We start from the raw sequence: 26,515 nt of genomic DNA on the forward strand, positions 1-26,515 counted from the left end.
TACTGAAAATTGTCATTATCTTATTATTTGCGATCGGTTCCTGAGGAATTCTTTAATAATGAATGGGTTGGCTAATCTCTTAAGATCAACGAGTTAACAGCAAAATGCCTTTTTGTCAGTATATGCCGGTGAAACTTCTCTAACAACAACAAAAATTATAACGACAAATGAATTTGGAGTCTGTTGTCATAATGCTTTTAAGATAATTTATAACAAAGCTAAAATGAATGCACAGCTTGTAAATTGATAATGAAAAGCCATATCTCCAGAAACGAGCTTTTGGTAAAGTGTGGGAAATGCGCAAAGGACTTTTGTTTTTATATCAAATGCTGTCGACAAAATGCACCCAAAAATGATTTTTTCATGCCATCGAGTTACGAAGGACAACGCTATTAAATGTGTGTTTCCTACCTAGTTTACGGTACAGTTTCACGTATATAATTAACGAATACCCCCAAAGCAACTAACTTCTGTTGACCTAAAATTGTGTTTGTTACATCTCAAATTGTGAGCACATCCGAAGTTGCATTTAGGTTTTTGGGATTTTTTTAATGCGTCTATCAATATATCAAAATATCCCATCAAAAGGCTCCTACGCTTGTTGAATTCTAAAATTTTTATCTCATTATCTTTTGTTCCAGAGACAGGTGGTCATGCAGCATTACGGGGTTAACGGTTACTCTTTACACGCGATGAACTCACTCAGCGCTATGTACAACTTGCACCAGCAGGCAGCGCAGCAGGCGCAGCACGCGCCGGACTACCGGCCATCGGTGCATGCGCTCACCCTTGCTGAGAGACTGGCTGGTAAGAATCAGTGCACACGTCCCTCTAAATGGTCTCAGGTTAGACAGTCACAAAATATTTGATGTGGCTCAATTAAGTCTTGGATTAACTTTTAAGAACCACATTCCAATTTTTAGTAATTTTTGCCTGGTTCTGCTATGATGATTTCATGACGATGAGATTTACAATGAGGGGTCCTGGAAAGTTTTACGGAAAATGAATGAATTAAGGGACTTGATTCAGAAAGTACACATTTATATATTATTTCTATTCTTATTGAAATTTATCCCAATTTCTAAAATAAAAAATATATAAATTTCAAGAGATTTATTTGGCTTTTGAATTTGTGATGTTAGAATTATTTTCTCCGTTTTATAAAATCTTACCATACCCATTTTTCAGCATGTACATATATAATTAGACAAATCAATTATATGTAGTGACAGCTCTCTCATTTAAAGTGGCAATGTGTCTTCTCTTTCAACGGTTGCACATTTCAAGACATCATCCTTGAGGCCCGCTATGGCTCCCAGCACAGAAAGCAGCGGCGCAGTCGCACAGCTTTCACTGCTCAGCAGTTGGAGGCGCTGGAGAAAACATTCCAGAAAACACACTATCCCGACGTGGTGATGCGTGAGCGCCTTGCCATGTGTACCAACCTGCCAGAGGCCCGTGTGCAGGTATATAAACACCTGTCCTCGACAAAGATTCAGTCTTGTTTTTGACACCCCCTCTGTTTAATACGTTTCCACCTCCCACTGACATCTCATAAACTGGTTGTTGGATATTCTGCCATAGTTAGCTATGATTTGGTGCAGTACACTTTTAAGCAATGGTAGCATATGCAGTTCTCGTATTTAATACAAATTTAAAGAACTTATATCCCAGGAGTGACCGTGTGAGCCAGCTGCTGTTTTGGAGAACTGCCTATTTTAGCCTGTAGTTGTGGTTCAGAGCAATTACATGACGTAAGGGCAAGGTTTAAAGAAAATCCTTAGATTGACACAATACCCTCTCATGAAGGATATGGCTCCCAGGCTTGACCAGGAATGGCCACGTACAAACCTTTGCCCATTGGATGATGCAATATGTATCTCTTCCATCAGGTGTGGTTCAAGAACCGTCGTGCCAAGTTCCGTAAGAAGCAGCGCAGTCTGCAGAAGGAGCAGCTCCTGAAACAGAAGGAAGCCGTGACCGAGGAGTCAAAAGAGGAGGGGAAGTGTGAGGCACCTCCCAATGTGGAGAGTGAAGGTCAAAGCCCTGCCTTGACCACTGACACGGAGCAACCAGCGAGACCGGTAGCAGCAGAGCTGAGCATAGAAGTGAACGTTACCTCGCCGGAACATTCTGGAGCGGAATCCGCGGCAGAGGACATCTCAGACCGAGAGGACGATCCGCAAAACTTCAGAGAGGAGGCGAATGGTGAAGCCATCTCCACGCCTGGAAATGAATCACCATCACAACATCTCAGTCCCAAATCAGGTTAGGAATTCTAAAAAAAATCAAGATGCTTGCCAGTCAAATGTGGCAGCACACACTTTTCAAAAATCTGTTTTAAAATGAAGACTTTGGGTTTAAATCCCAACAAAAGCTTCTGTTCTGGTGGTCATTTATATGAAGGACACCATGAAAAGTTTAATGTTAATACTACATTGTTTGGAAGATTATAGACATTTCTAACCTGTTAAGTAAATCATGCTTTCATTTCAGTGTTCCTCTTATATTTCATCCTCTGACCCTACCCTTAAATCCCTCTCTCTCTCTCTCTCTCTCTCTCTCCCTTTCTTTCCAGATTCTCCTCCGCTCAGCACTACTGTGCTCCCTTCTTCCAGCGGCGTCACAAGTGGGATCCCTCAGAGTAACTCCTATGCCTCCTCCCCACTTAGCCTCTTCCGGCTACAGGAGCAGTTCCGCCAACACATGGCCGCCACCAGTAACCTGGTTCATTATCCATCCTTCGACATGGGTACTCCGTCCTCATTGCCATATTTGGGCATGAATGTGAATATGGCAGCTCCTCTGGGTTCCATACCTTGCCAGTCTTATTACCAATCCCTGTCACAGGCTCAGCAAGTATGGACTAGTCCACTCCTCCAGGCCACAGGCACTCTACCAAGCCTTAACAGCAAGACCACCAGCATCGAGAACTTGCGTCTTCGCGCAAAGCAGCATGCTGCATCTCTGGGCCTGGACAGTCTACCAAACTGATCCAAAGTCAGCTGGAGCATCATAATGCATGGGTTCAATATTGGAAATTAAAGCTTGATGACTGATCTCAGGTCAGCCTCATGAGTCCAGGATATGGTTTTGCTCCATATGCAGTTGATTTAAAGACTGCTGACCTCATTCAGGAGCTAGAGATCTTTCCCATCATGCCTAAATAGAGGAATGGCTTCAGAGTCTGCTATCCATCCTGGTGTTAGAACAAATAACACAATAGAGGCTTTATTCCTCTACGTCTACATCCTCTCAAATAAAATTTGAGACTTCAAGACCATTTCAAATTGTCAAAGATTTGCTCCGCTTTGTAAATACACCTTTCTGTTTGTTCAGATTATCTTTATTAGTGAGTCAAAATCATGTTTTTTGTGCAAAAAAAAAAACTTTAAAAAGAATATTCAAGGTATTTTTTTCTCTTCACTTTGTGAATGTTTTGAGCAGGAGCATGGACACAGCTGTAGGAAGTTAGCACTGAGAGAATTTATACGATTAAGGTACTTTTCTCAACATGGAAACACTTGACCTGAGATTGTGGAAATCATTTTATGTACTTTGTCAAATATTTCTGAACCATTTAAATAAATGTGAGTAATTTATCTATTAAATGCAAAGGGAATAAACCACACCCATGGATAATAATGATGTAACGACTTGAGTAAATGAAGGAAATGAAAAATCAAACGTGTAAGTGCCTTTGATAGCTGAAAGAACTGAACTCTGACTGCACTCTCAGGAGTCAGAGATGTGATTCCTACTTTGTGATGAAATCAGCATCTGACATTTGAGTCCCAAAAGGATCTTAACATTTGTGGGAATCAGACATTTTTTCAGTATCGGTGCCCTGTATGTGGTCTAAATCACGGCTCTCTTGCACGTTTTCAGGGTTGAGAGTATATTTGTACACTCTGCTGTTCAATGAGTGACTCTAAATAGTCCTGATGGCCCACCATGCAGCTTCTAACATAGGATTAATACATAGGATTAATACACACTAGGCCTTTGGTGTTGGTATTATCTTAGCATTATTTGCCTGGCTCATGCAAAACTCAACCTAGTCAGTTTCTGGTCAAGTTATTTAAAATGTGACAAACAGGACATGGTAAAAATGATGATGTGATATTGGTAATGTTGACTCTGGGCACAGTACAGACTTGTACTGGATCTAGAGTCTCACTGAGTCAGACTCTGGCTCCTGAGGGGTAGTCATGAGACAATGTGATAGAGGGATTGGCTCTGAGTGTTTTTGGAAAACTGTGGAGCTCAGAGGGAACAGTAGACAGCAGATACAGTGTAAGGTACGCTATGTCTGATTGCACATCAAGGGCAAAGACTTTATCAGTTGGAAGCCATGCACAGGCTCATGCTTGCACAAGCATACACACACACACACACACACACAGAGTCACACACTCTCTCTCTCTCTCTCTCTCTCTCTCTCTCTCTGACATACATCATAGACAAAGATTGCACAGGTAGCGATTTAGTAACCTAAAACGAGAACTGGATGACACATTGCCTATTATGTAGTGACATATGAGTGAACTCAATATACATAAATTCAGTATACATGACCTCTCTAACTGAATTCACTAACAGGGTTTAGGCTTCTAACATCCCCTAAATTCCTAGAAAGGTTCAGAAACTATTCTAATAAACAAATATTCAAGATTGATTAGTCATAATGTGTTGATAGTTAGGACATCTGCTTTAAAAATTGGGCATGAAGCATCTATTTTTTTTTATAATAAAGTGTCATTTCATTACAAATTAGTCATAATGTGATCTCAGACTTCTCCACAGATACACTGTCATTTGTCCACTTGAAATGGGAGATGAACACAGACCTTATTATCTTTCTCAAGTTTTCACCACATTATTCTCTCCATAGATAATCTCTTGTAAAGAATCCAGTTGTGAAACTTGAAGCTACCGTAATGCAAGCGAAGAACTAAGATCTCTCCCTTCCAAATCATACGTGACTTTTACAAATGCTGCTTTAAATCATATTACACAACTATAGTTCAGTCACATTCAAAATACTTCATAATAGTTGATTTAATGTTGTACATCAGCACCACAGATATTATACATCATTTAGTGTAATGTTTTAAGATATTGAAATATATTTTTATACAATATGTATGTACAAAATGTCATATCGTATGCACGCCAAATTTCCATAAACTTTTAAACACAAGAGAACAATATGTGAGTTCTGAAAGAAGCCATACACAGCCTTATCAGGAGTGAATTCCCAGGAGCAGACCTAGACCCTGCTGACTGCTTCATGTCTATAAGACTGATAAATTTAAGGGGAAAGATAAATTATGTTGCTGATGATGCAAATTCCTCTCCTCTCACATAATGTCCTTTTAAACCACTCTGCCCGGCGACGCAGGGTAACGTAACCAGACACTTCATCTATACGTATTAAAAATGAAATGATAATCCTGTGGTAAAAACGGTGCTGCGCACGGTAATACCCTGTATTCTTTTTCGCACTATAACAAACGAGTGGAGTTTTTCCATCTCCACCTTTTGCCCTCTTCACTGCCCACGCTGCCCCTCCCTCAGTTATACAATCCAAAGAGACCCTCCACCAAACACAGAGTCACTGCCCACACACCATACATTCTCTACAAAATGACCCTCCTGTTAACGGTTATGCACAAACACTCCCCACAAACTTGTTAGTGACTATAGTTACATAGTAACTAATCCCGAGTGATGCGACAGAGATGAGCGGGTCATAGCCTCTGGTACCATCTGTGTCTTCCCCTCTCCAGAGTTTGACTGCACTGAAACGGAGCAGAGGCGTCTGCCATAAGAAGATTACTTTTTGCACTGGGTGATTGATGGATTAAGTTAGGGAAGAATGGAGGGAGATAAAATTCAGTTGAAAGGGTGCTCACAGTCACCATAGTTCAGACACCTGTTACACCAAATCTCTCTTTATTTCTCTCTCTCTCTCTCTCTCTCTCTGTTTCCACCTACTTTACAAATACAAATTTAGACAGCATTCTTCTCTTAAATCTTAATTGACATAGTACAGAGGTATTCTACACCATATAGAATGATAAAAGGCATACGACCAAAAAATAGAAAATACATTCCTGGCAATATAAATAAGTCACTGAAAACGTACCTGATATTCAGTGTGTGTATATAAACATATGTCCTGGGTGTTTATATAGCAGTGTTGATGTGTACCTCTGTGTGAATGTTGTGTGTAAGACTCTGTGTATGTGTGTGTGTGTGTGTATGTATGTGCGTGTGTCTGTGTGTATGCGTGTGTGTGTGTGTGTGTGTGGAGTTAAGCTGCCGCAGGTCCTTGGGAGCTCTTTGATGTGTATCTGGGCTGTACGCTATTAAAGGGATTTACCAAACTGACAGCTCACTGAATGTGTGCAGGAACTGCGATGGCAGCGGGCTAAGAGAATGCTGAGAACAGGATTAGGATCATATTCTGGCACTAGCTGTCACTTCATCAATGAGCTAAGGTTTCCACGGTGACAGCCCTCCTTTGCCGCACAGCTGAAACCTTTAATGGCACCATATAAAGAGGGTGGGTGGGGGGGGGGGGGGGGGGGGAGCATGATTGAATGGTGGGTGATGTTTTTTTGTTTCTCGGCTTGTTGAAGCTGCATTGGGTTGGTCAGGAGGGGAACCTGAGAGGCAGTTGTCATTTTTATACGTCCAGCTAGGTCAAAGGTGGTGTGTGAGTGACCACAATGCTGTCACTGTTGATCTTAAATCCAATCTCACACAACATCTCTTAGAGTAATTTACCAAAGAGACACTGAAGAGTGAGAAAGTAACCAGAGGAGAGGAGACACTGACTTGTATACGGCGACAGCGATAGTGTTTTTTTTTTTTTTGTTTTGATGTGGGTTACAAAGAGCTGGTTTTTCTGGTTTTGTTGAGGCAGTTTTTTGGCTTCTAGATTTTTCCACTTTGAAGGCAAATGGTTCCATCAAATTTAATTTTGAAGGTAACTTCGAGGTTGCCTCCAAAATGAAATATGAACGAAACCAAAGTTCTGATTTCACCAAGCAAAGTGAGGATTAACTCACTGCCCCCTCTCTTCCTTGGAAACAGATCTAAAATTTGTGATGAGTAACTATGAAAGGAGTCAACTAATGCTTGACTCCACATCCCCTTGTTTCTGCCAGGAAGGGAAAGGAAGTTGTATGCCCAACAAGTTTCCTGGGAAATTGACAAACAAATCTGAAGAGACACCCACCAACTGGGAGCACTGGCTTTCCAGGAGTTTTCTGTTACACAAAAAAAACACATAGTTTACAAAAAACTAAGTTTGACACTTAGTGTGACATTATGTGCATATTGAGAAAACTCACAAATTAAGGGGCAATTCTCAGTGTATACTCTATATAATGTATACTCTGCAGTGTATGTGTACTACAAATGCATACCTCTCTCTCTCCTTGTATCAATGGATTATTCTAGAAAATGCGTGGGTAAGTTTCAGATGTTCAAATGTCTTGTCTTTTTCTCTCTCTCTCTCAAAATCATGAAATGTGTACTGAGAAGCACAAAAAACCATCCAAAGATTTTCCAAAGATAAGCTAATGTAAAGTGAAAACAAAATCTAATGTATGTAACATTTTTTCCTATTTTTTTCCCACGTTTATAAAGGCTAAACATCCATATTCTAAGTTCACACTCTGCATTCAGCAGCAGGCATGACCTATTATATGTTTAAGGCCCACTGTTAAGTTATTCTACACCATGAGCCTTGCTTTTTTTTTCCTTTTTTTTTTTTAGTCATCAGAACACATGATATCCTTGGAGACAAGCACAATTTGTTTCATTTTCCCCCTCATCTCTGCGCGTCGGCAAGGCCCACGCATTTAATCAGGTCTCCTGTATTTCCAGCTATACATAATCGACGTAGGACAGCATCTCTGCACTGTGAAGAAGTGTGTAAACCAGATACGCTGTCCATGTAACTAGTTAGAGAGCTGAAACAAAAGGAGCAATCAGATCAGCAGGGACTTAAGCCCTCTCCGTCATTCAACACCGTCTTACGCGACGGATAGTTAGAGGAAGCAGTTGGAAGATCTCACATCACGTGTACTGAGTTTATGGCGCAGCTTTCTAGAGAGCGCTCTCTCTCTCTCTCTCTCTCTTTCTCTCTGACCACCTAAGTACCTAAATCTGCTCACCTACGCAAAAGAACATTTCCACAACACTGCAGGAGTTTGATTGTTGCCGACAAAGTTATATAAGTCCTGGAATTCCTGACTGACAGTCCAGAGTTAAATCCTTCTCACTCTCTCTCTCTCCCTCTCTCTCTCTCCCTCTCTCCTCTTTCTCCACAAGTGGATGAGACGGACTCTGTCTCCGGGCTCTTCCGCGACTCTTCGGCTTTGTGGGGCTGAAACGCTCTCCTTTCACACTCTGACTTGAGCTATAATCCTGACACGCAATGTCTGCATATTTTTTTTTTTTAACCGCACGCACTTAAGCGCATTTGCAGTGCATTTATCACACCAATGTAAACCAATTTGGCTATGAGGGCTACAGGGCGAGTGAGCTGCCCGCAGGAGAGAAAAGAAATCTCAGACACTGCAGATACGTAATGGAGAGGCTGTGACGTGTTGAGACGAGAGGGATGAAGCTCGCAATAAAGGACTCGAAATAAAAAAAAAAAACGGAGGGAGAAGCGTGTTGGGGGAGTGTGTGTGCGGGGGGGGTGTGTGTGGGGGGGGGGTAGCGCTTTGTCCCGAGGGTACGCTTTTCATTTGTGGGGATAAAGAAGCCACAAAGCAGCCAAAACCAGGATCACTGAATTGTTGAGTCACAGAATCTTCCAGATCATCATTATCAGCTAATCCCGCCATACAGAAACTGCCGGGCACACTTTTCATATTCCGGAGCACATCCTGTCTGATGTTTAGGCCTACGCTGCCTGATAAAAGCACCTCGTACGTGTGTTTGCGTGTACACCTCTATCCACTCTCGCTTAATCTCCGATTTCGAAGACTCGTCCCTCCTTCCGAACCCATCGTTTGAAGCCTCTTCATCTCACAATAATTGCAGGTGTGAAATGGACCGAATTCACCAAAGCTGCCCACATCTCATCTCCTGATGTCCTCCAGAAAGAGTCTGTGAGGATGCACTAGGTGCAAATGTCCCTTTTATCATCACAAAGACTGGAGCCCCTGTTGCGGCAAATGGTATTGCCTTCATTTCCACCAGCAACATTAGAGCACTCACTTTCCACACACTCTAAAATGACACAAAGTGTGTGAGTGTGTGTGCGTTCATGGGTGAGTAGTGCTTGTAGGAGGGATATCCTCTCGTAAGCAGGCGGTGGTAACCTAGAAGGAAACATGTTCAAGTGGTTTCCAGAGCTGCTGTGTCTGAAATGTTCCTTGTTGGTGCTCCAGGTGTCACTGAGTCTACAAATACGATTTCTCATTTGTGTTGCCTGGGGGTTTTTTGTGTGTGTGTGTGCGTGTGTGGTGCTTTCTGTTGATGCAGCAGGTGGATATGCTGACTGAGCTTTGAGAACAGTCTGTGGTCTCACTTTCTCAGAAACACACAATTCAGCGAAAACAAGAGGGAGAGCACTTTGAAATGAGCTGAAGTGACAAAAAGTTCAAGCCATGAGCTGCTTCAGGTTCTGCCACGTTCTGAACTGTCTTTACCCAGACAGTGGACAAACTGACAAAAAAAAAAGAAAAAAAGACAGCTCTAGACACATTGCTCTTTTCTCAAATAACTGTACTTAATTTCCAAATATCTCCAGTCCTGAGTTAAAGCCAGTGTGAATGCTGTTATCTGGTGTGAGGCCATTAGAAGTTATTTTAAGCAGGTCTAACAATGCACTGTATAAATCCTCATGAGATGTGTGAGGTCTTGCTGGACCAGACCGCCCATCAAAGCCAAAACCAGTCGTAGTGGTTCTAAGCACGCATCTACTTTCACACGCACGATTTGACATCAAGATTGTTATTATGGAGCAGCAACAGGGAAAAAAGAAAAAAAAAAAACGGCACAGAAGAGAAGACAAAGCAAACATTTTCCCTAATGGGCTCCCATGCTGGAGGAATCAAAAAGAACATGTAAATTTATGTAAAACTCACTAGAGGCACACATTTACAATATGCCAAGGGAACGAGAAAACAGCGCTATGTGCAACCTGATCTCACCAGTGCAGGTGGTTCTGAGTCATTAAATAAAGCAATAACATTTCTAAATGTTTTCTCTCACACACTCAAGAGCATGACACACTGATTGCACACGACACAGGGGTACAGAAAATGACCTCCGCTCGTCTGGAGCACTAAAATGAAAAAAAAAAAAAAACAAAAACAAAAAAAAGAAAGAAAAACAGCGACATAGGTTTTCCTCTAGCATTTTCCACGTCCTCCGTGATCAGTTGCAGAGAACAGTCTTCAGTTCCCATTATCCACAGTGTGATAACCATGGCAGCTCTTGTCTAATGGCAGTGATGAGACCACTGGTCCTCTAAATAATCTGTAAACCTCTAAATAACCAGTAAACAGTAAACCTTTGCTAATTCAGTCACAAGAGAAATGTCAAAATGATTTCTGAACAAGCAAAACAAAACAGTCTGACCAAACAAGAAATGTTAAAGGACTCGAATCACTGTATTTTACAGTCGGGATATCAGCTGTATTTAACAGGAAACAAACTTCATTCAATTATTAATCATTTAACTAGAATAGAAATATTTCTTTTAACCTAAACATTTAGGTGACAATGATTTGTGTAAATGATACAATCATCTTATGAGTGTGGGTTAGATATAAGGTCAAAGGTTAATTTAGTATTCATTGTATTATTGCGTGTTTCGCTGGTCCCTGGTTAGCTGTTCCACCTCTCTCATTAAACGTAGACACAACTCATCCTGCCAGGGTAGCGACACACACTGGACAGCCACTGGCATACCTACACTGTCCCGCACAGCCTGAAACACACACACACACACACACACACACACACACAGTTCCACCTGTCAGTTTTGAGAGAAATAAAAGGCCTTGTGAGAGGCTGCCCTCTCATGGTCTTACAGAGAAATACACTCTTAAAAATTGTGATATTATCCTGCAATGAATAACGCTGAGTTTTAATAATGTTCTTCTTGACTAGCATTGTTTACTGACACCAAAACTGTATTTTTCTTTTTCAGCACGCTCCTTCTCAGGGCTTCTTGTTGTGAGGGTACGTTTAATCTGAACAGATCAGACAGAAAATAATCCAAACACAAACTCAGCACGGGCATCGGCATTAAAATTATACCAGCAAAAGGCTACTGACAAGTGCATCGTGACACACTGGTAGTTCTTAATTGAAATTAATATAAAACATGAAGAATCCCTATCAACTGTAATTTCGTATCTTTAAAAACACGAGACCTTTTTTATAATGGTCATTATTTGGTTTAGCCCTCGTACCCTGAGAATCAAAACGCTGATGTAACTAAGCAAACCTGAGGAAAGAGTTTGTCCCAAACGTCTCCAAAGTTGCCCCTGTACTGAGTCAGTTCAGCCTCATCTTCCTCTGTTACCACGGATACAGGCACAACTCCAGCAGGGAAGTTAAGCAGGTTGTAAAAAATCGTGTAGCTGAGCGCACCTACGAACCACCACAAAGAAACAAAGGTGAGTTTTGAGATGCAAAGGCATTCTTGCTGTAAAAGATAACATGGAAGAATCATGAACAAAGTCATATGACAAAGAGGCAGAAACCCCGCCTACACCTAGGCAAATGACAATTATTGCCCTTTGGCTCAAACTGGGGTGTATTTTCAGATAACGTTCCTTTTGAAAAGTGTGCCTGGAAACTGGGTCTGTAACAGGTCAAAGGCATTTTCAGGCTTTGAAAAAGTCAATGACTACAGCAACATGGACAAAGTGCAAACCAACGCATAGCGATCAAACGGAGACATGAGAGATTATCTTTCAGAACAGGGGAGAATGCCAATGGCTCTTCCCTCAGGTTCCACGATCGCTTAATGAACACAAGGCTGTATATTGTTTTGTCATAGATGAGGAATCATATTTTCCCCTCTGCCTTATGCTCACATAGAGATGACAGTTGGCAAACAGAGTAATGGAAAAAGGTACTGAACTGGTGAGTTTCCCACAGTAGGAAAAATTGTAGGCTGGTCCCAGCATAGGACAGAGCAGAACATCTAGCTCCAACTTCCTCCATTCAGCAATCAAATTATGAATATACTCCTACAGACATACAACACAAAACCTGTCAGTGCATCAGCTTTCACTACAGCGGCAACAATGAAAAAAAATAGCATCACAAAAGTAAGGTTATTATTATCTAAAACAAACTTGTACTAATAAACACATCCAGCAATATCTTTAATATACTGCATTGAAGACTTAAAAAAAAACAAGTCTGGTTGGCCAGTACCTCTGTATCTTTAGTCTGTCTCCACAGTTCTGAAACAGAACTTTCAGAGCATAAAAGAATACAGTGAATAGATGTACGGCATACTGGAGGCTTGTGTTAGCATATGCATGTCTGTTCTAACAATTTCATCTTAATACCAACAAGGACAGATTATGGACGTTTTATTGAGTTTTCAGTTTTTCTCTTAGGAGAAAAACAACAACCTTTTTTTTTTTAAATGTCATGACACTTATTTGTGTTGTTTGGACTAGAGTGTTTTTAAGGTCAAGTTCTTATCTGTTGCGTTAAGGAGAAGCTGATAAGCAGGAGACGCTCTTACCCCACTCCGCACAGCGCTTTCATCGAGGCAGCCATACGTGGAAACTGAGAGGAAAAACAGGGGGGGGTTATTTTTTTTTGTTTTAATGACTTCTCTCGTTGTTCTTCCTGTGTGGTTCTGTAATCTTTAAAGAAAAGTGAATGAGAATACGATGAACTTACCACAGGCTTGAGAAGAACATTGAGAATCTTCTTGATGAATGTGGGTAGACTGTATGGAACAGTCTGTGGTCGCAGACAGGGGTCAACGGGACCTCCTTTACTAAAAAACAAACAAACAAACAAACAAAAAAAGACAAACAACAGCACATGTGACATTGGAATGTCTCACACATTTTTAACTTTAGGACATCGTTAAAGTAGAAAATTACTATCTTATCACAGAGTGGCCATGTTCCTCTGGTGTTATTGTTTTGTCAAGAGAAAAAAAAAGGAGAAAAAAAAAATAGGATAAAAGACCATGGGTGTCAAAATCCAGTCCTGGAGGGCCACGGTCCTGCTGTTTTTCTTGTCAACCAACTAAATACAATCTCTGATTGGCTGAAGAGTGTGCACACCTGTTTTCATGGTGAAAACCAACAGGTAACTAAAAATCAGCAGGATCCTGGCCCTCCAAGACCTGATTTTGACACCCCTGATAAAGACCACTGTCCTCTCCAAACCTTCAGTCTTGGTGAGTAAACCCAACGGATTCACAATAAGTGAGTAATGGTTCAAACTTAAAAAAAAACCCAAAACACTAACGTGTTAACATTTTTTTAGTTCTTCAATTGGAAAAGATTGAGATTTACATTTTATATTATTTCATTTGTACATAAACACAGCCCACATTGGGCTTGGTACTTTATACACATGTCATTAACACATACCACAGGCAAATTGTTAATACATAGCGCACTTTGCTCAACCAATAGCCTACTCTACAAGGTTACTTTAATCCTGTGTTACTTGCCCCTACCACACTGGAATCCACCAGTCAGGTACTGACATGGTATTAACAATGAAAGTAAAACATTTATGACTAAGTTATGAAGTCGGAGTAAAAGACTGGAGATACCAGATCAATAAAGAACAGTGATAGTAGTGCAGTAAAAGAGTAATAATAAATCAAGAGTACAAAAACTGTCAGAGTGAGAGTGGCAGATCGGCGATAAAGCGACAGTCATGGAGTAATTGTGAATTACAGTGAGAAGTGAAATAGCGAATAGTGAAAAGCTAATGAATGAAAATGCTAACGAAAGGCTAATGAAAAGCTAACGAGGAGATAATGAATAGGAAACAAAGTGATAGTGAAATGCCTCTAATGGAGAGCTAGTGAAATAATGAAAGGGAGGAAAATGGCAACAGACCAATGGCGAAATACTGGAAACCGAGCGACAGTGGGAAGGTGACAACAGAGTAACCATGAAACGACTGTTTTCTGATGCTGAAATTTCATGGAGTGACAGGAACATTGCACAATAACAAGGAAAGATTTGGAAATGCCTCTGATCGAGCCGACGCGGATGTGTTAGTGGTGGAGTGGACGTGTTAGTGGTAGAGTGGATGTGTTAGTGGTAGAGTGGTGTTAGTGGTAGAGTGGACGTGTTAGTGGTAGAGTGGTGTTAGTGGTAGAGTGGATGTGTTAGTGGTAGAGTGGTGTTAGTGGTGGAGTGGACGTGTTAGTGGTAGAGTGGTGTTAGTGGTAGAGTGGACGTGTTAGTGGCGGACTAGATATGTTAGTGGTGGAGTGGACGTGTTAGTGGTAGAGTGGATGTGTTAGTGGTAGAGTGGTGTTAGTGGTGGAGTGGTGTTAGTGGTGGAGTGGTGTTAGTGGTGGAGTGGACGTGTTAGTGGTGGAGTGGACGTGTTAGTGGTAGAGTGGACGTGTTAGTGGCGGACTAGATATGTTAGTGGTAGAGTGGACGTGTTAGTGGCGGAGAGACGGGGAAAACGGCATGACGGCGTTAACGATGAGAGATTAGAGCCGCTGAAATGCAGCGATAAAGCAGCGTCGTGTCTCACTAACAGGTGGCTGAGAAGTGTAGAGGCTCCATCAGCGAGCAAACCCTTCACTACGAGCTCATGCATGACCGTAAACAGCTGAGGAGGTTTGAATGGTACCAGCTGCAGGACAGAAAGGCAAACATAACAGATAATAATATTACTTTCAAACAGCATGGAGGCTTACGCATACGATCATAAAATATGAACAGAGCTCATTCGGGGCATTCCGTTAACATCTTTCTGAACCTTTCCGAAGTGAAAATAACGAGCGTGCAAGAGTCGTAGAGGGATTGCGCTGTACCGTGTGCCCCGCCCTCTCCAAGAGGGCCTTGGTCTCCCGCAGGGCCCGGGCCATGCTAGGTGAGGGCTGAAGGTAACCATCGTTCTCATAGTAACCAATTCTCAGGCGCTCCGAACTCTGGTACACCTGGTTAAACAGTGGAAACGAAGAGTGTGAAACTCAGCAGAAGGAAACGTGACCTGAAAAACAAGAAATCCCAACTGAATGCTAACGTCTCCCTGTCTCTGACGACAAAATGAGTCGGGTGGGTGGGGGTGGGGGGTAAAATTCTTTAAGCATACTCCAAAATGGCGAGACCAAACGTAAAGGAACAGAACCTGGTCTGAAGCTGCTGAGAAGCTTTACTCCAGGTGGATTTTTGGTTAAAGTACAAAAATACTAGAGGGGTAGATGGATGATTCTGAGCAGACCTGCTGGTTAAATGGTACTGGGGGCACCGTGGGATCCAGCGAAAACATGTCTTCACAGAGAAGCGCCCTCATGCAAAGAGCCAGGCTGTCCACATCTCTCGCCATGGGCCCCAGAGACGAACAGACTGTCATGAAACAACAACACGGCTCTGTGCGTTAGCACGCGCGCTCTCACTGGGGTGATCGGTTATATGACATCTAAGGACTTTTTAGGAAGTGTGTGTTCCTTTTAAAAAGATTTTTTTTTCCTAAAATACAATCTCCCTTACCTGACTTCTGTCCCGGGGCGCAAGATCTGGCACCACGTAAACTAAACAAACAAAGCAAACAAACACACCTGAAGCACCAATAATCAATCACCCAAAACAATCAGTAACTTCTAGAAGACTAAACAGACCTGGGAGAAGACACATCATTAAACAGATGTGAATTATCTGTATCAGATTCTCTAATCTATTAGTCTGTTCCCTAATCTCACATACGGGTTAATATATATGTAATCATCATTTGATTATGGCCTTAATATTCATAAAAGTTACCTTTAATATGCTCTTTGGCTGCAAAGAACAGCTTGTTCCAGCAAAGATGTTTTCACTTTGACTAACTGCATTATTTTAGTCAGATACAACTACAAAACCACAGGAAAGTCACAGCACACAAACCAAGGACACTTCTAAGCGACAAGTTGCTACAAAGAGACTTAAGGATTAAAATCCTCGGGGAAGAGTAAAGGGAGGGCAAGTTAAGATAGCACCATGTTGTACTTGAGAGATAAAAAAAGAGAGAGAGAAGCAGATGTTTAACTGTTACATCCTGTGACTAGACCTGAAGGCTCGTTTTGCCATTCTATCAAACCCAGACAGGTGGCCAGTTACTATGGTTCTATTTCTATTATTTGTGCACTCTTATCTGTACCTGTATCTACAAGAGGAAAGAAAATCAGTGCAAATTCTGTACGTAACTGTGGACGACACACCCTAAACCGAGTAATTAAGTCTGTAACTCTAGACGTTGTCCAACAACCAAGTTCTCAAGTTATCGGACCAACTGGGAAACAAAAAACACCCACCTGATCCTACCAGATGTTGGTTTGAATCCACATATTCCACAGAATGAGGAAGGAATACGAATGCTGCCACCAATGTCTGTCCCCAGGCCGAGGATGGAACCCCCTCCACCAATCAGAGCTCCCTCTCCCCCGGACGAACCCCCAGACGTCTTCTTCGGGTTATGTGGATTTAGAGTCTGCCCAAATATGGGGTTGCTGCAATCATAACTACATGAAAATCAAATAAGAAATAATTATAATTGACTAAATCTAATACTGACTAAAACACAAGATCTGTGATCTTCTGAAAAGTGTGAAACATTTGACTTCATGAGGTAAATGCAACGTCTAAACAAGTCAACGTATTTGATCAAAACATGTGTAGCGTCTTCTGAGAATGAATGTTTACTTGAGAAGTCCTTGTGGTACGTTGGTTTTGACAAAAGGGATGGCACCCTGTCTCTTCAGTACTGTAACTACCACACTATCCATCAGTGCCGGCTCCTCCAACTTACACAGCACCCCACAGGACGAATCATGACCCTTCACACACACACGCACACACACAGACACGCGCGCACACACAAACAGACATAACAGCATTTCACCGAATATGATTAAATGTAGTTCTTGTCCATTATTTGTGAGCTATTTCACTTTGAACAGAAAGTAGTCATTATTAAAAGAATATTCCAAAAAGACAGACTAGCAATTTCTTCAGTATCTGAGTCTTAGACCCGAAGAAAATGTGTTTTAAACATGCTGCAATACTGTTCTATGTTTCAGTTCAGCAATACCTTGTAGTCCAGGTTTTCTTTAATGCTAACAGGCACTCCGTACAACAGTTTGTCTCTGTGTGCTTCTGTGTCTGCCAACTGCTCTTGGCATTCCATCAGAATTTCTGTACAACAATTTAGTTTCTTGTTCACTTCCAAAGTCTGTGGGGAACAATGTTTGAAATTAGCATCGTCACTCTAGTTTCAAACTCAGAGATTCTTAGAGAATAACCTTAATGGCTTCAGAAAATGACAATGGTTTGCAATATTCCCACTAGAGTGGCCAGCAAAACATTAACACCTGTACCGTTTCAGAGGTCTCACAGTTCACCTATATGGAGTTAATGGTTTGCAGAAAACATTACACAACTCGGGTAAGTTAAGGTCAATGTTCATATACTGTTGCTAAACACAAATGCAAAAAAAGCAAGAAGCATGAAAAAAAGCTACAAAATGATATTTTACAAAGTTGCACATCACACATTGTGCAGAGACATCGTACAACATTGTGGACATAACCTTCTCCAAATAAGCATACAACACAGAATCCGGCCTCAGAGATCCGTCACTCAACCTTTTGGTCAACTCGTTCAGCGAGAGAGTGGTGATGGGTGTGGTCTCCAACCCTGGATTCTGGTTTAAAAAAAGGAGAGGAAGGGGCAATGTTACGAATAAGTCTGGAAAACTGTATCTCGAATTCTATGACCAATGCAACACATAAGATTACAGCGTATGTCTGTGCAATTGTGTACCACTACTAACCAATACATTACACACACACACACACACACACGTGCGCGCATATGTGTGTCGCTAAATTGCTCTTCCCGTATCAGTTCCACTTATTTATCCACCTTTTGTTTTGTATCTAGAGGTCCACCTCGCTCTTCACAAAGCGCGCACTCGTGTGTGTCAAACGGACATACAAGAATTTACAATTTACGTTTCATTTTTGAAATACCAAATGAAGCATAGTCGTGTTTTTGAAACTTTTATATTCTAATAGGACTAAACATCCTTTCATAACTGACAAATATGAATTGCACATTGTTTAGCCATATAGAATCGATTAATCACACAGCAGAGAGTAGCTCGACAGTAATTGTCGGGGTGTTACAGTATTTGTGCACGGGGTATGTACCAATTTTTTAAACTGAAGAACTGCTTGCTCCGCTTGGTGAAGTGCTGCATCTCGTTTGTCTCTTGCTTTTAACATTTTCTTTTGAATCCGTTGATGGCCAATCCATTTCAGCGAGAGAACTACTGCACTTGCACCGCATATTGCTGCCGTCACCAGTGATGTCCAGTTTGGATTTGCGTCTAAAATAAACTGTTTCAAATTTGTCCTCTCCATTGCTCTTCAGTCAGTTTCTCGCGAATTTACCTCAGATGAATATGTTAGGAAGACCGCTTTGTTGGAAGACGAGAAAATAAGACTCCTAGATACAGAATATTTATGTACTCTGAAAACTGTTACCGGTGTTTCCATGCCACTACTCCCTTACAGGTAGGGGAATAATAAGTAACACAGAGAGAGGAAGTTGAAGCGTTGTGACGTTTTCTAACGCAGTGTGCGTGGGTGCATGATACGTGCAGTTAATACTCCAGGACAGCAGGGAGCAGACACGTATAATAAATTGTGAAGTATTGCCAAAGCTCTTAATGCCAGCAAGATGGTCAGATGGAGAAGCAGAAGCAGTTTAGTCTTTGTTATTTCCATACCATAACACCACAACCACCCTCTACCAGTGATACAAAAATATCAAAATAGCATCAATTATCATATGTGTGACACGAGACGTTCAATTACCCACTCAAAAAATCAAGGAATACATAAACCCTAGCGGCAACAAGGAAGTTGCTATTGAGCCACATCTCTCAACTCGATTGTCTTTACTTCACGTGAAGTTTTTAGGTTTCCGGTAAGTGTCACGGCGTCCTCGGGCACCGCAGACGAAGCTTCACGAAGGGTCAGATCAGGACATTTCAGCCGAAAACATGGTTTTTGAGGAGAAAATGATTTTGAACGGCGACCCAGAAGAGGTACAGTAACATTCTAAACATTCGGAAGCATATAAGACGACAAATAAGAGTTTTATCTTCAAGAGGGAGGCGTTTTGGTTTAGATTCAATGATTTGCTCGTCATGAGGAGTCACGTACTCCGGTTATCTGACTGACAGTTTCTGTTATTACGGGTAGATTGCCGTCTCACAGACACGTCGTTCATGTAAATTGAACATCGGCCATAGCCACGTACTTTTGAATAAAGGAATCAAAACTCTAATAGCGCCCTGAATGGTACATTCATACATTAGATGAGGATACATTTACAGGTGTTCGCGGGCTTAACGCCATCGCAAGACAGAATGGGCCTGTGATACACCTAGATTTATTTAACGTCTCTTTAAGGGATGGTATGCGGACGGTTATGTGCGCTTACCATCAGTAGTGTGTCATGGCAATTTGATTATGTGCTTCTTAATGCCGATGTCATTTTGTTTACTTAGGAAGAAGAGGAGGAGGAGGAAGAGGAAGACATGGTGGTACGTTAACATCATTCATTTTCATCTTTTCACGTGTGGCAGAGATGCAAGGTTGTAATATTAAAATTCAGTATGTGCAAAACAGAAAATAAGTGTTTTAAGTAACATGTATTACACGTTGCAACACCCAGTTATGTGAATGACTGTAATGTGTTCTGTGTGTTTTTGCCATGTAGGATCCCTTAGAGACTATCAGGCAGAAATGTGAGGAGACAGAGCACTGCGTCCACACGCGTGAACGCTTGGAAGCGTGTGAGACAAGGGTGGGCTCACGCTCAGAATCCACTGAGGACTGTACTGAAGAGCTCTTTGACTTTCTGCATGCTCGAGACCACTGTGTAAGTCAACTGGACCAGGGGGTGTGGCTGGACTAGGTCCAGCTCAGACCCTAATCTTAAACTCTTTGCCTTAAGCCAAGTGTAGAATACCAGGGAAGTGTGCTAGTTTCCAGGTTCTCCCCATAGATAGGCTCCCTACCAAGTCTGTCATTATTGCCAGTGTGTGTATTGTTTTCCAGTGTGCTTTAATGATGGTAATGGTCAGAATGAAATAAGTATAAAAGTGGTAGATTCCATATATTAAGGAAAAGGAGCGTGATCTTGGTTTGGACTTTGTCTTGTGTGTGTGTGTGTGTGTGTGTGTATATTGGAGGGAGAGAGGGGGCACTGTCACCTTGGCAAGGCAGTGAAGACGTGGGAATGTTGGAATGGGTCATTCAAGTCCTGGCACTGGGGTTGGCACTGAACTAAAAAAGGCAGCTGGAGGGCTCTTTTCCTCTTCCTGGCCATCAGTTATGGGTCTAAAGTACTTCTACAGATGTCATCATCTTGTAATACAGCAGTGATTGCAATCCTAGAGGCAAAAGGACTTTTGCCTTAGCTCTTTCTGTTGGAATTCTAAAATGAGACCGTGTTACTAAGAGTGTGTGGAACACTCATGGACCACAACATTAAACCACAGATGATGTACTAAGACTAACTGTCAGTACAAAAATGAAGCAAAATCTAATCTATGAAGATGTATTTTTCCTCTGTATTCAGAGACCTGTACCCTGTTATGTTGTTGTTGATTATTAAGTGCTGGATCTGAGAGATATGCAACATTGTTAAAGGGAACACAGTCTATGGCCTGCACAGCAAGTATCTAGTCTATAAAATGTTTTGAATGTCTGTGATCTTGAGGCTCTGGTTTAAGGAGGATTTTAGTGACACTGTGTCATTGTCATTTTCATCACAGTCTTATGTTTTTTTGTTGTTGTTGTTGTTTTTTTTTTAACAGGTGGCCCACAAAGTGTTTCATTCAGTCAAATGAAGTCCATCCAATTCTCTACACCTCTACCAGATATCCTTGTGATAATACAACATAAAAACAAGTTCAAAGACAACTGTTGTTCTGCAAAATGTTGTTCGTTGACTGAATTGTGTCTTCTGTAACTGTTGTGGATCGTTCATGTAAATTGTGAATAAAGTGACATTTTGAATGATGTCCAAACTGTTCTCTCGTCATTGATGCTTTTATTGAACTGTTAACTACATGATCAGATTTGCAGACTTAGGAATACAGGAAACAGAGGGTGTATCACATTTGTTAGATGTGAAATAACAGGAAATATTTGAGGACTGTATTTTTTTTATGAGCAAATACTATTTGTACCACAAGAACAAATCTAAGGGTTCCTATTTAGCATTACTAGCTTATTTCAAAAGACGATTTTTTTAAATATTAGCTGACGTTGCAAATAAGACTTACATTTAAAGGCAATTAAATACTCCCACTTCATTTTTAAATGCGTATTTTTGCTGCATGACAAATTTTTCTTTTTTAACTGACTTTTACTTTGGTGCATATTTATAAGCGGAAGTTGTTTTCTGGTAGTTCCGCTACAGGGGAAATTGAAAGTTTATGTAGTGAACACTATCACAGTAAGTGTTTAAAACATTAAACAACACGGTGACTCTTTGTAAAATTATGAAGCAGAATTTGGCACGCGTGTAGATATCTATGTAAACGGAAATCGGTAGTAACACTTGTATAGGCTGTCTCTCCAGTTTGTCACGGCCGAATTGGAGATGGATATGAGCCGCATTCCAACTTTGGTGCAAATGTGCATCAAATATGTTTCTGAACATATGGATGCACTTGAGAGTCAGGCCTGTGGTAAGATGTTCAATTCTTGGTCTTCGTAATTTTTTCGGGGCGGAGATATTTTCTTTAAATAACCATTTCTCTACGCTGTTTGATCTAGACTTGCCGGCTTCTCTTCTCAAAGACATTCTCCCTTTTCTGAACATTTTTTATCTGGACAGAATTGAAAGCGTCGCTCAGCATAAAGGTAAGTACCTCGCCGAATCAGTTCCTTTGTAATAAGTTGAAAAGTGAGGCTAATGCTGACGATTTAAATGCAATTTTAGGAATCTGCACTTCATCTGTTTGGGCTGCGATATTTAGAGATTTGGATCCCATTTGGCATTGCAGATCAAAGGTATTCCATGATTGTTGATAATAATTTTCGATCCTTGCTGTCGACTTCATTATTATTGTTATTATTATTATTATTATTATTATTAAGTTTCATTAAGCGGGGTCGAGAAGTCGTTCTTACTTGTAAACTAATTGACGACGAGTAGTGCGTCCATATCATTCAAACTATTAGTTTGAAGTGTGGATATACAGCGCTCTTATATGTTTTGTTTACTGCTCGCTATTCTCCTGTCTGTTCAGCCTGATCAGGACTGGAAGCAGAAATGCTTGGAAAGGCTCTTCCACACGGTCATGTTCACGTATTGGAGACACGGGAAAAGCTATCTCTCAAACCTGAGCGAACATTCTATTCTTCTCATGACTGTCAAGTATGTCCAGACACTTTCTCTCATGGGAGCGAGTAGAAATGTCTGCAGACTGGCTTCTCAGGAGATGCAGCCAGTTCTGAGCGTTTTGGAGAAAGGGGTAAAGTGTCTTCAACTGCAGGATGCCGTCCCCCTGCTTAAACAAGGCCGGACGCACATGATCTATGTCGTCCATCGTCTCCTGGACCATGGCTCTGTGAGAGAAGTTGTCCTGAGGAGTTGTCCCGATCCCTTTCTGCTTACTTGGATCACTCCAAGGTGTGGAGGACCTCAGAACGCTGAGCTATCAGATCCACTGTTCCAGATGCACTCTAGTTCAGGAGAGGGTCGATGTCTTTCTTTGGCGGAATGGAGTTCCAGTGCTCAGAGTTGTCTGGCGTCTGAGTCCCACAGCTCGGAACACGGGTTCTCAGACTTCAGACTGTGTTTCATGAACGAGGAGAAGCCGTCAACGTACAAACAACGATGGATAAGTCTGACCTCTATGACGGAAGGGTCAGACGCGGAAAATCCATCTTCTTCCTTCGGCACTCCAGCCTGGCAACGCAGAGGCGACAGGTGCCGGTGTAATCAGCTTGCGCCGTGGTGTAGTCCTGCTTCACAATGCCCTAAGGGACAGATCCACTCTCTGGACTTTGAGGTGTCCAAATGTGAAATTCTTCACTCGGTTTCACGTTTCCTGCCTCTGTGGGTGTGCCTTCGTTCCCTCAATCTGCATATTGATTGTAAGTGCCCACTAAAAACAGTAATTAAAAATGGAACATTTCTGTTGTTGTTGTGACCAGTGAAATGCATTTTGGACAGTTCGATTTTCCAAGAATTTAGATTAGTTTTGCTAGTATTAGAGAGAATGGTATTAAAGACTAGGAAGTAAATGACTGTTATATGTTTCAGGTTACTGGAATTAATAGCTCATTTTCCTTGTTAAAAAAAAGCAAAACATGAGAAAATATTGCCCCTCCCCAAACAGAGCAAATATCAGGTAACACAACTTTAACATTTCCAGTCAAGTAAAATAATAGATCAAATGAATGGGAGAAGGTACATCAAGAAAGAAGACAGCACAGGGCATGTGTGAAGGTGTCTGGTATCAAATGAATCTTTGCGGATGTCTTTTCAGGGCTCATTAAAGATAACGAGATGATGGTGCTGATTGACTCTCTGAGACAACTATTTCGTAACCCCAGCTGCTCCCTCACTGATTTAAGTGTCAGCCCCATATCCGAACATTCCCCCGTTGTCCTCTTGATGAATGCCTGTCCCACACTGAGATGCCTTTCTCTGAAGATCTGCCTCCCAGTTCAGGACACTAAAATCAGATGGAAACCTGGTCCAAAGGCACCTACTGACACATGTGTGTATTGCTTTCTCTACATGTTTAGTATAATGCCTTACTTTAACCTCAAAAGCTGTACAGTTCTCCAAAATACACATTGGAATCTGTGCCATATTGTCTAAACATGTCTCTTTCATAGCACTAATCGACCAGTAGCCGTTTTCATAGTTTTCACATGCTTTGGTCTTTGGTATCAGTATTAAAATATTTATTGATTTGAATAGATTGTACAGGTTTATTTATTCCGATCAAAAAATTAGACAATAAACATGAACTAAGAGAAATTCTCCATAAAAGGAGTCCACACAATTGAATTCAGTTCTATTAATAAATCATTTTTAAGGAGCGCTGTTTTTCTCATTATCTTACAGTGTTTTCACTGGAGAGGTTGTCTGTAAAATCTGGCAGTTTTCCACTGGATTTGCACAGCTTCCTGGCGGTGCTGAAAAGGTCTCCAAAACTCTCCTCTCTTCACTTGACAGGGATCCACCAAGCAAGTCTGTTACTCCTCACACTGTCAGGTAACTAAGACACGACATACGCACCGCTTGATTAGAAACCTGCTCTGCCATAAGATGTTAATGTGTGTAGTCTTTAAATGAATGGACGTCTGTCAAGCTGCGTGTGTTTAAACATCTGTTTTGATTCTGGCAGATTATTTGGGTCTGTTAAGAAAACTAGTAAAATGCTAAAAAGTTTGGGTTGGAGTCGGAGTGCAAATGTGGACTTGATTTCTAAAAGCAATGGCATGTAAGCCAAATCCTGTTTAAGACTGCAACTGTTAAAGCACGCTATTTGCAATTTGTTGTAAATGTGAGTGTAAGAGCCATTTCAGACAATAGAAATGAATTTACTATGCAGTTACTAATTTTCGTTGTAATTCAGTATTTAGGCGTACCTTTGAAAAGGAGTAACTGGAAAATTGTAAGGAAATAGTTTATGTTCATATTGTGAATTTTAACAGTTTCCTGTAATGGTTTTGTAAGAATAACATCAGTATACATGAGCAGCCATTCCTCTTGGGGTTTTTTTGTCCGTAAGAAACTGTTGGATATAGAGAGCAAATAAGTCTTTTGACCATCATGTCACATCACGTTGTGTTTTATTTTGATGTATATGATTAGTCATGAAATAAGAAAACTCAGACAAGAGAACCAGAGGGATCTTTGTGTCGCATCAGTGATGTGCGTAAAACAGTTAGCGTTGCACTCACGGTGAGTTCTTTTGTGTTTTAACAGAGTCAAATCGTCTTCTGAAAGTGCTCAAGTTAGAAGACACTAACTTGGCTGACTGTCAACAAGAGATTTGTAATCTTCTTCAGCGCTCCATGCTTGAAGGTAACGGCATACGTTACATGTAATCTAAATGTATTGTGGTAACTTGTTCTCAAAGAAAGTTATCAGTGTGTATGTGACAGCAACAAAATGAGCAGATGTCTCTGCCCGTGTTTAATCACAGAGCTGTCGTTGAGAGACTGCCGGCTTCTCGACAAATGTGCTGAAAAAGAAGGTTTTCTCAAGCCGTTTGTGTCTGCACTGAAAGGGCTTCCCTTTCTACGGTCTCTGTCATTATCACAGAATAGAATAGGTAAGATTTTTATTTATAATTGAAATGTCAGTTCTGAAAATATATTCACATTGCAAAGTGTATTGATTTGCCTTCTCCATCTGTCAGCCAAGCATGTTATCGAGTTAGCTGAACTGTTCACCGGAAACTCCCCCAGTAACATAACAAAACTGGACCTCAGGTAATTTATAACTGTTTTGATGTACATTCTTCATTTCGATTGATTTTGTATGAAAATGATTTTTTTGGAGCGAGAGAAAGAGCATGTGATACATTAGTCTGTTCTTGTGGTCTTCTGTACAGCTCAAACTTCATTCTCCCAGCTGATCTTCTGGAGTTTGGAAAACTGATCGAAACCTGTCGCCCGTCACGTCGGCTCAGTTTGGATCTGCGCTTAAACCCGCTCGATCGGGACCCAGGGGTCAAAGGACAAGCCCTGAGAAAGCTTCTCCCCTACTGTAATATCATATCTGACAACTGAGACTCCAAATCCACCATGGCTGACCATGTCAGTGTCATGTGACCAGCCCTCTCACTGAAACAGGACTTACAGACATAGACTGCAGCTGCAAATGGAACATTTTCTAGAACTCATCAGTTTTTCTTACAAAGGAATTTCAAGTTTTGTTATACTCTTAAAAAAAAAAAAAAAAAACGCTTTTGCTTGTTGAAAATAACAGAAGACTTTCTACAAAGGCTTTTTAATGAAGGCAAACGATGAAAATAAAGTGACTTATTATTATATTTACACTGTAAATAAAATGAAGATAACATAAAAGGAAAGCGTAGCATTTTAGACAGTCTGAAGCATCATTATCTTGAAATGCTGAGAGTAAGATGTTCCTAACTCTTCACTTACTCTGATTATACTGTGCACACTTCTTTATTTTTTTTTTTATCCATTCTTTTTGTTACTTTTGTTTTGCTTCAAAAAGCATAAAGGCCTTGCTTTGGC

At 41.1% G+C, this 26,515-nt stretch overlaps 4 protein-coding genes across 7 annotated transcripts; 3 read left to right on the forward strand and 1 right to left on the reverse strand.

Moving 5' to 3' along the window:
• Positions 1 to 653: 653 nt before the first annotated feature.
• Positions 654 to 2,994, forward strand: dmbx1b (diencephalon/mesencephalon homeobox 1b). Of its 2 annotated transcripts, none has more exons than XM_030791969.1 (4): positions 654 to 807; positions 1,288 to 1,466; positions 1,893 to 2,268; positions 2,579 to 2,994. In XM_030791969.1, exons 1-4 carry the CDS (start codon positions 654 to 656, stop codon positions 2,992 to 2,994), a joined length of 1,125 nt encoding a protein of 374 aa, XP_030647829.1. The 2 variants fall into 2 exon arrangements, with proteins under 2 accessions (XP_030647829.1, XP_030647828.1); XM_030791968.1 differs by having other exon boundaries at positions 654 to 805; positions 1,271 to 1,466.
• Positions 2,995 to 10,627: 7,633 nt separating this feature from the next.
• On the reverse strand, positions 10,628 to 18,719 carry faah (fatty acid amide hydrolase). The gene is made up of 15 exons (XM_030791465.1): positions 18,410 to 18,719; positions 17,788 to 17,901; positions 17,290 to 17,430; positions 16,902 to 17,035; positions 16,514 to 16,720; positions 15,714 to 15,754; positions 15,445 to 15,569; positions 15,035 to 15,160; positions 14,756 to 14,853; positions 12,910 to 13,009; positions 12,749 to 12,792; positions 12,430 to 12,469; positions 12,131 to 12,239; positions 11,489 to 11,634; positions 10,628 to 10,966 (listed from the first exon to the last, which is right to left on the reverse strand). Exons 1-15 carry the CDS (start codon positions 18,620 to 18,622, stop codon positions 10,838 to 10,840), a joined length of 1,767 nt encoding a protein of 588 aa, XP_030647325.1. The 5' UTR covers positions 18,623 to 18,719; the 3' UTR covers positions 10,628 to 10,837.
• A 477-nt stretch (positions 18,720 to 19,196) lies between these two features.
• uqcrh (ubiquinol-cytochrome c reductase hinge protein) lies at positions 19,197 to 21,307 on the forward strand. Of its 3 annotated transcripts, none has more exons than XM_030791568.1 (4): positions 19,197 to 19,311; positions 19,777 to 19,812; positions 19,989 to 20,150; positions 21,091 to 21,307. In XM_030791568.1, exons 1-4 carry the CDS (start codon positions 19,267 to 19,269, stop codon positions 21,121 to 21,123), a joined length of 276 nt encoding a protein of 91 aa, XP_030647428.1. In that variant the 5' UTR covers positions 19,197 to 19,266; the 3' UTR covers positions 21,124 to 21,307. The 3 variants fall into 3 exon arrangements, with proteins under 3 accessions (XP_030647428.1, XP_030647429.1, XP_030647430.1); XM_030791569.1 differs by having other exon boundaries at positions 19,786 to 19,812; XM_030791570.1 differs by lacking the exon at positions 19,777 to 19,812.
• A 574-nt stretch (positions 21,308 to 21,881) lies between these two features.
• On the forward strand, positions 21,882 to 26,092 carry LOC115827975 (leucine-rich repeat-containing protein 41-like). Its single transcript, XM_030791867.1, has 10 exons — positions 21,882 to 21,969; positions 22,058 to 22,144; positions 22,224 to 22,294; positions 22,534 to 23,383; positions 23,779 to 24,012; positions 24,366 to 24,515; positions 25,233 to 25,331; positions 25,453 to 25,581; positions 25,669 to 25,741; positions 25,864 to 26,092. The coding sequence occupies exons 1-10, from the start codon at positions 21,882 to 21,884 to the stop codon at positions 26,039 to 26,041; spliced, it is 1,959 nt and encodes a 652-aa protein (XP_030647727.1). The 3' UTR covers positions 26,042 to 26,092.
• The last annotated feature ends 423 nt before the right edge of the window (positions 26,093 to 26,515 follow it).

Source organism: Chanos chanos, chromosome 14, assembly GCF_902362185.1.
Source record: "Chanos chanos chromosome 14, fChaCha1.1, whole genome shotgun sequence".
Taxonomy (NCBI): Eukaryota; Metazoa; Chordata; class Actinopteri; order Gonorynchiformes; family Chanidae; genus Chanos; species Chanos chanos.